This window comes from Pygocentrus nattereri, chromosome 8 (assembly GCF_015220715.1).
Source record: "Pygocentrus nattereri isolate fPygNat1 chromosome 8, fPygNat1.pri, whole genome shotgun sequence".
NCBI classification, from domain to species: domain Eukaryota; kingdom Metazoa; phylum Chordata; class Actinopteri; order Characiformes; family Serrasalmidae; genus Pygocentrus; species Pygocentrus nattereri.
Window position 1 is genome coordinate 16,669,194 of NC_051218.1, and position 9,097 is coordinate 16,678,290.

Genomic DNA, 9,097 nt, shown 5'->3' on the forward strand with positions numbered 1-9,097 from the left:
TTGTCTATTCCATTTGCACAACAGCTGTGAAATTGATTGTCAGTGTTGCTTCCTAAGTGGACAGTTTGATTTATTTGGAGTTATATTGTGTTGTTTAAGTGTTCCCTTTTTTTTTTTGAGCAGTGTATACATACATACACAAACACACACACACACACACACACACACACACACACACACATATATATATATAAAAAAAACACTCCACAATTCCAATGAAGTTGGGACATTGTGTAAAATATAAATAAAAACAGAATACGATGATTTGCAAATCCTTTTCAATCTATATTCAATTGAATACACTACAAAGACAAGATATTTAATGTTCAAACGGATCAACTTTATTGTTTTTTGCAAATATTCACTCATTTTGAATTTGATGCCTGCAACACGTTCCAGTTGGGACAGGGGCATGTTTACCACTGTGTTACATCACCTTTCCTTTTAACATCACTCAATAAGCATTTGGGAACTGAGGACACTAATTGTTGAAACTGGTGGAATTCTGAGTTTTTTTGTTCATTTTTAAAGTTGAATAAATTGGACATGTTTATTACTGTAAAACAACTACCTAACTGCCTAAATTGTACTGTAATATAAATAATACAAAGAGTGAAAGATCTGATATGCTTCAAAAATGAGATATAAAAAGCCACAAAATATCTAACATGCACCTCTGTGAGCACTTTTATACAATGTTCCCTCATTTCAGGAAACCATATGTAATAAGAATAATTAACAGCCTTACTTTGATAGCAATGGTTTTGCTACAATGACCACCTGACGTCTGTGGACTACCCAGCACATGCAGGGTAACTTCCCTGGTGCTGTTCCATCACATTTGTTATGCAGTCATTTTCAGTCTCTGCTTATTTGGAGGCTTTTTGCTTTCAGTTGCGTCTTCAACATGTGAAAGAGATGATGAACGTGGATCAGGTTAAGTGACTGGCATGGTCAGTCAGGAACATTCCACTTTCTCTACTCTCTTCTACTTTTGCTTTTGAGCCATTGGGGTGAATCTGAGCAGTTAATTTGCTGTTATACACTTCAGAATTCATCCTGCTCCTGCCATTGGCAATCACACTTTCAATAAACAAAGTGAACCAGATCCACCAGCAGCCATAATGTCATATACAAAGGCTTGAATACCTCTTATCAAAAAAGGTTTTGTTGATTTTCGAAGTTAAAACATACATTTAAATGTGGCATTTGGGGCTAAAAAAAAAAAAACAAAACACAAAATATAAAACATGGAATTTGTCCAGGGGAGCGCAAACTTTTGCTCATGACTGCATGTGGCCATGCCACCATGTTTCACAAATGGGGTGGCATTCCTGGGATCAGCACCAGTTTATCTTCACATCTTTTATCACTTAATATCTGGCTACAATCATGTCTCAGAAATGTATTTAAGTCTTTTTTTAGGTACTTTTTGGCAAATTGTAACTTGGCCTTTCTGTTAAGCCATTACCAGCAATTTGTATCTTGTGGTAAACTTTCCAAAGACACGCTGTGGTGTCTTTCTATTTATTGTATCTATTACTGTATCTGTGACTCTGTTCTCTGTTATCTGGGACTGTGTTCTTGATCAGATTTACTCATGACTGAAAGTATTCCCTGACCATCCACTGCTGTGACCTTCCATGAACTGCCAGGTTGTCAGCTACTGATAAGCTCACATTTCCTTGTTCTTCTTCATAATGTACCAAACACTAGATTTTGGCACGCGTAATGTCATATTGGTTTCAGCCTGAGGATAGGCTTTACTGGCACTGACATTTTGATTCTTATGTATGAGAGTTTCTTATGTTCAGAGATGCCAGATGCAAATGCTGTATCTAGAATTTAGTCTTGACCTTTTGTTAGCTCTCTTTTGCATGGAATTATGATGCAACAGTACACTGTGGATGAAGAAATAGCCAAGGCACCAACTGTCCTGTTAGATACAGTCTGCTATTGTTGGTTCACCCAAGAAAACAAAGACCTTCAAATTAAAGCTTGAACTTGTCACTGTTTTATTGAAATTCTAAATGTGCTGTAATATAGAGCCAAAAAAGAAAACTGCATCACTTCAAAATCAGATGGGTGATGAGAGTACTCACGGCTGCTGCGAAACGCCTCCGACTGAGCCTTCACGCTCTGCAAGTACACTTCAAACTCTCCCCCTGATGGCCTGCTGCAGAAACACACAAAGGGGAAACGCAGCTGAGGACACAGCTCAGTTACGCTGCCTGTCTGTCACACTGCTCTTTACACTTACCCATTCTTTATAAATAGAGACATAAGTTTAATATTTAGCTTCCAGGAAAAAACGCTTCTCTTTGAGATCAAAAACGAGTCCCATTTTGAACACCTACCTAAACCCAACACCTTTTTCCTCGACCCACAGAATAATTTAGTTTTAAATATGATCTGTTCGTTTCAGTACTGCCTCCCTATGGACACCTAAAGCACATTAGGTCACAAAGCACAAAGTATCACCACATTAAGTATGCCACTTTTGCCGTTGTACTCACTGCTTGCGATGAGCGCTGCTGCCCTCTGCCTCCGCTCTTCCCCTGCTCCTCTGTGCAAGCTGCTGCTTTCAAAAACACAGAACACTTTAGCAATGACAACTTAAGCAGTTGGCAAGATACCTCAAATCTCACTCCTGTTTTAGCAAATTAACACTTCAAAAATAAGCTCTCATATGCAATTTTAATTGAAAAACTTTACCACTGAGTATATGTAGTCTGAACTGTGCTGGCAGATGGTGCAAACACGTAACAGTCAGGTAATGAAAATGAAAAATGAACATTAAAGAACTGAGTACAAATAAAAGCATAAGCAACAGAAACAACTTAAATAAAAAGAGGAATATGGAAGATGTGCAGCTTTTCCTACTGGTACTTTTTTCCAGTAATTGATTCCTTATTTTATCTATTTATTTTTTACAATATGAGCAGAATTGTGAAGACACTGAAACTGAAGAAATATCAAACCAGAACTGCTGGAGCAATATTAAAGGCCCTCAATGTTAACTCTAAACGTTTAGGCAGGGAAAGCCATGTCACATACTTATTTGACAAGGCTACTACATTTACTTTCACAGTAGAACTGGCCACAAGTCTTGAAAACATGTGAAGGAAAAGGGTGTGGCAGGAGGCGGGGTAAGAGAAGGGCTGGGCGTGCTCAGTGCAGACGCCTCACCTCCTTTAGCTTTCGCTCCTTTGTGAGCTTCGCAGCCTCGCGCTGGGCTGTGTATATAGCCTCCTCTTCTAGCCTTAACTTCTCTTCCTGTGCCACTAACTGAACAGAAATAAAACAACAAAAAGGGGGAGGTTAACTAAACCAAAGAAAGAAATCAATAGCAGAAATGAAAAGCAATGAAATGCAACAGAGAAACTGCAAATTAATCCAATGGAAATGAAGAAAAACTTAAATATAAGGTTGACCAGATTAGACAGCCCTGCTTTAAACTCCTCTGAATAAGACTAATCTTTTTTGCTAAATCTTTCACCAGGACTTTCTGAGACAACGGTTAAAAAGGTTTACATTTTTGTTAAAATTACTAAATTCACACTTATTTATAACTATTTTCTGAACAACACTTAAAACTACTGATAGGGCTTTTTAAACTTTTAAACTTCACACAAAAAGCATGAGAAATATGCAGCTCTTGGCACAATACGACACTCACAAACATGCTCATAATGACTGCAACTACAGTCACATGCAAAAGTTTGACACCCCCCCCCCCCCCCCTCCCCAAACAAAACTGCACGTTTTGTTGTTTTTTTAAGTGACATAATATTACATCCTCTACAGGGAATAAGCTTTTTTCCTACTAATTTAGTGCACAGCTTCTACATAGTTAATAAATATGGGGAAAAAAGCAAAACCTTAAAAAAGGACAAGCTATAACTTCAGCACAAACATTGTTAAATGTTTTATTCTCGTCTGAATATTTACAGTTCATCACATGAACGATACCTGTGCATTTAAATGTGAAGAACTGTTTTCTTTGTAGAGAATGTGTCAACTTATTTTCACTTATAATAATAAAACACACATAATTTGACCAGATGATCAGCCATACCTCCGCATTTAGCTTCTCGTCAATGAGCGTCTGCTGGTTGGCGATAGCAACGTAGCGCTGCTCCTTCAGATGGCCAATCTCCTCCTCGCTGATGGGCCTGAACCAATAAGAAAAGAGTGGTCAGGGTCAGAGGCCTCATGTGACAACCAGAGAGAACACAAGCCTAGCCTTCACGTACTAGTGTTGTAATACAGGCATCATTCATTAAGCATTTACATCCAACTACTTTCACAAAAAATCTGACACTGAAATAATGAGATTACGCCTCTGAGGAAAAAGGCAATTTGCAGTAATTAACCTGCTGTCCAGCTGTGCTGGTATTAAAAAAGTTGATTGAGCTCTGCTAGTATTAAGGGCTTAATGGAAATATTTCTCAGTATGAAACAGTCTTCAGTCTAGAACTGTTCTAGCATGAAGCCTGCAGGTCACACCCACACTGCAGCAAGATGGAAATATGCTAAAAAGTCTGCAGCAACAAGTTTTCAACTCTATTGTTTTTGTAGCTTTAATGTTAGCTAAAGCGACAGACCGCATACAAAAGCAGAAGAAAACACTTTACCTCTGACAACTCTGTGAACTCTCACCCTGAAAAAAGAACAGATACAATGAAAGAAAATTCATTAGCTACCCTTTTTTTGTAATTCTACTCTTTGTTCAAGAATTGATTCGGCTCTCACCTCATCACTCTCCACAAGGTTCTCAAACTGCAAAACAGACAACCGAGAGAAGTGTATTAGTGTAAGAGGCCCTCAAACTTCAGGAAATATTGCAATAAAAGAATAAAGAAAAGTAAAATTATAGTAGAAAAGAATAACAACTCACCTCTATTGTGTAGTGTTCGCCTACTGTGCTGCTTCGAAAGTACTTAGAGCTGTGGGCAAAAAGTCGGAAAGCCTGACATTGGGAGCTTTCAGATTTATTTAAAAATACAGAAGAATAACAAAGGGACTATCAGTGTGTCTACACCAGGAGTCAAAAGTACCTACTCAGATGTTTCTTTTTGTTTAATAACTGTTTCTGTGTTTTAAGACAACAATAAGAAGGACATCGATATTATGAAGTGGTCCACAGTGGACAAGTCCAGCCAGAAATACTGATATATAATACCAAACAGGGCTATTTGACCTACACCACAGCACAACTGATTGGCTGAAATGCATTAACCAGGACATTTCACTTATTAACTTTTAATGAGAAACATACAGTAAGGTGAGAATATGCAAGTTTTCACAAGATTTACTTTTTCTGAATCTAATAAGTAGAGACAGACAAAGTAGAGCCCATTTTGAAAAGCCTATTAAACAGTCCTAAAAAGTATTAAAAATACGGTCAAAAACTATGAATACAATGATTTGTTTTACATATCGTACACACTGTAATGTGCTAAATCCAACTAAATAGAACTAATTATGCTCTTATTCTAACCAAACCTGCAGTTGGGAAGGGTTTTTGAACACTGGTGATAAGCACGAAACAGAAAAGCAAACTGATGACGATACAAACCGTCGGCTTGCCCAGCCCCAGAGCCAGTGCTCGCCACACGTTCATACATAGATATTTGTCTGAATATTTATATTTGTCTCAGAAACAACTTTCAAGATCATTTCAAGAAATTTGAAAATGCATGTGCAGACTTTTCAGTGGCAGTGTAACTGTTCGGTCTCCACAGGTGTGTGAGTGAATGTGAGGGACTGCAGTGCTCATGAACACCTGCTAACATGTAGCTAGCTAGGTTAGCTAACTCCAGGCAGGCTGCCTATGGCTGTGGTGCGGGGCGGGGTCCTGTTTCAGGGAAGCCTATGTTAGCCAGCAGGCTAACTGACACTCACACACGGACACCAACTTGCTGTTCTGCGTCTTCCAGGAATGAACGAATGAATGGAAGGAATGAATGAATGAAGTCGTCCTGTGATTATTGGCGGACTGAAAAGACGCTGCAACTGTCATGCTTTGCTAGCTAACTAGCTAGGTTAACTAGCCAGCAAACTAAAATTGAGCGGCTTCTTCCAGCGCACGGGACGGGTGCCAGATGTTGTTCAATCTAGCCAGTGAGTACAGACGATAACTACTGATAAAACACAAACATATTTAGCACACTTACCCCCCTCCTCTCTGAATTCTGTTGGCCTCCCTTCTAAATAGCCCCAAACATTGAGTCCAGCAGTTCCCCATGGCATTCTGTCCGAGCGCTGGAGCTAGAGGCGGCGGCAGCAGCAGCAGCACACGGTGAACAGATCAGAGGTCAGCCTGTTTCCATTCCATTCAGATCTCGCTACCAGCTCGCTGTAAACAACGTCAGCGCCATGCAGAAATTAAGGCGTCGTACACTATTATGCATGTCTACTTAAGATTATAAATACAGGTATTACACCGGTTGCTGGAGGTGTATTCACAGAGCAGCAAAGTCCACAGGCGGCTAGCACTGTGGCCAGCAAACCTATTGTTTCCTCTTCCTCACTGTAACACGTGATCAACGTTTCGAATACGCAAAGCCGGTTGGTTGACCGTGCGCCACCTCAAATGACCACTAGGGAGAGACAAACGCCAATAATTTCCTAAAAGTGCCACTGTAAATCCTTGGAAGACCTTACAGAGTCCTGACCTCTTTCTTGTCTTCTTTACCTGGATTAGTCGGGAAGTAGGGAATAGTAGGGAATCACACAATGGGACGTTACCCATTAACTCACCCAAGCAGGACCCTTACTGTGTCTGTAAGGTCACAGGGATTAAAATGAAATAAGCCACTTTATTTTGATGCTTGGCATCAAGCTGCGCAAATCTCACGTCCCAGCAGGTAACACTGTGGGCCCAGATTGTTTGATAGGTTCAGCAACTCCACCTTTTACACACCGTCACTTTCATACACTATCATATTATTATCCACACACGCATACGCACCTGCTCCTGTCAGCAGGGCCATGGGGTTCTTAATGAAAAGTAGATTATACCTGTAGACTGGGATCCCCATAAGAGCACAGGTGGGATTGTTTGTTGTGGTGATTCAGTTAAGTGGAAAAAAACAAAAACATGCGTGTCATCAAACATGAAGGTTATCCCTCAGGCACATGTGTTAATAAGTGCTCTTCTGATTAATACTCACAGTGACATATTTAACCTAGAAAGACCAGAATGACCTCATTGAAATTCGCATTTAGGTTACATTTTGCTCAGTGATGTTTTTGTGTCTCTTGGTGTGGCACACTGTGGTAAGTTATAGATTTCAGAACTTTAGTCATCACAAGTCCCAGCTGTTATGAGGGCCGCAATCATATCTGGATGCAGAACAATTTCACTGTGGAATTTAGGAGAGACAAATAACGATAGGTTGCCTGCACCATGTGCAACTATCAGGCTGCCAGCACCGAATACAAACTCAGTAGAAGCCAGTACCCATGTGTTTTGCCTTAGGAAACATAGAGAGATATGGTTCATCTTCTTCAGGAGACTAACAGTTCATATAGGCCTAATAATGGTTCCAGTATCTGGTGACTCCTAGAGGAAGATTGGTCCTCCTTATAAGTCTTGGCTTCTTGCAAGGTTCTTTGGTTTTGTCAGCCCCTGTTGCCCTCAGCTTGCTCATTAGGGGTCAGGATCTGTAAAGCTATTATATATGTTGTTTTTTGTCTTACATAAGGTTTAAATTTGCAGTGTTGCTCTGTCCAGCACTGTTGTACTCTCATTAGCCACTTTAGTGCACCATTGCTTGTGTATGGTTAAAGACTAAAGCCCATGTGTTTCTGTGTAGTTTGGGTTAGCTATGCTGTAGGCCTTCAGAAATGGTCAATTTTCTAACCTGAATTGCCCTTAGTTGGATATTTTGAGTAGTGGACCAACCTCAACCTACCAGTGAGACAAATATCAATACATATTTGTAAAAACCCCAGCAATGCCAGTGTGTTTAACAGACTTGTCCTTGTGCCACACTCACTACAATGCCACTATCATGACATTGTCACAGTTAGGCCTGTCACAATCATGAGAACATAGCTGGTGATTAATTGACACATAAATAATTGTGATGAACATTTTTTTTTCATTGTATGCAACTGAAAGTATGTACCTAAAATGGCCAAATTGGCTGGTCCGATACTGTAAAAAATATTTTCACTGTCAAAGCACTGCAAAATGTAAAGGTCAAAATACAATTGTGGGAAAAAAAGGTTAAATGCATGTAAATAAACCATCCATACAATGTATTATAATTACACTGCTGTTGTAAGTTACAGAAATACTATTTAAATTCACAGAAACAAATGATCACCTTCATTTCACAGACAGTTTGTGTTTATTTTGATAGTTGTTACTGTTTTTATTCTGGTAAAATACTGTACACTGTTAGAAATAAAAATACTTTGCAAGCACATTTTTTGATCATCAAGGTACAAACAATATAAATGTACCCTCAAAGGTACAGCAGTGGTTTTAAGGTCCAGTTGTGCACCTTAAATTTTAAGGTCCAGTTGTGCACCTTAAAGTTTTAGTTTAAACTTTTGTATTTGTATCTTTTCATAACAATGTTTTAAAACATGACAATAAAATAAAAAGCTTGGAGATGAGACGGGGTGTGCGGAGTCAGTACAACTTAATACAATAATTTTAAATGATTTTGGGACAATTATGTTCCCTGACCAAAGGTACTGAAATGAACCCTTGAGGGGACCACCTCAGTGATGAAGGAATTGTACCTAAATCCATCTTCTGAGAGTGTATGTCACAATAACAAGTTGAACTAGCGAAACTGCTGAATTACAGTAAAAGGCAGTATTTCTAAGAAATGAAAGGACTGTAATTTTACAGATTTTTACCATCATTGAGAAAACACGTGTTTACTGTTAATTACCCAATTATGCTGTTTTTTAAAAAATCTTTTGTTCTAGTGACAGACATTGCTTTTGTAACACCCTTGCATTTTCTACTTTCTTTTATTTACGTGCATTTGCTGCAATACAACTGATGAAAACACATCCAGTTTACACTCTGTTGTGATGTAATGTGACAAGCCTAGACACTAGTATGCTG

The 9,097-nt window shown here is 39.0% G+C and overlaps 1 protein-coding gene across 8 annotated transcripts in view; it reads right to left on the reverse strand.

Annotated features, from left to right (window-relative positions):
- Window positions 1-6,536, reverse strand: part of ap1ar (adaptor related protein complex 1 associated regulatory protein) — a 13,336-nt gene extending 6,800 nt beyond the window's left edge. Inside the window, exons 1-8 of one of the 8 annotated variants that reach the window (XM_037540747.1) lie at window positions 6,180-6,536; window positions 4,901-4,949; window positions 4,756-4,782; window positions 4,638-4,663; window positions 4,079-4,175; window positions 3,190-3,288; window positions 2,517-2,581; window positions 2,103-2,173 (exon numbers count right to left, since the gene is read on the reverse strand). In XM_037540747.1, the coding sequence (XP_037396644.1) occupies window positions 2,103-2,173; window positions 2,517-2,581; window positions 3,190-3,288; window positions 4,079-4,175; window positions 4,638-4,663; window positions 4,756-4,782; window positions 4,901-4,949; window positions 6,180-6,250 (505 nt within the window). In that variant the 5' untranslated portion in view covers window positions 6,251-6,536. Of the gene's footprint in view, window positions 1-2,102; window positions 2,177-2,516; window positions 2,582-3,189; window positions 3,289-4,078; window positions 4,176-4,637; window positions 4,664-4,755; window positions 4,783-4,900; window positions 4,950-6,179 lie in introns of all 8 variants that reach the window. The other 7 variants (XM_037540745.1, XM_037540748.1, XM_037540746.1 and 4 more) reach the window with 7 other exon arrangements.
- Between the last annotated feature and the right edge of the window lie 2,561 nt (window positions 6,537-9,097).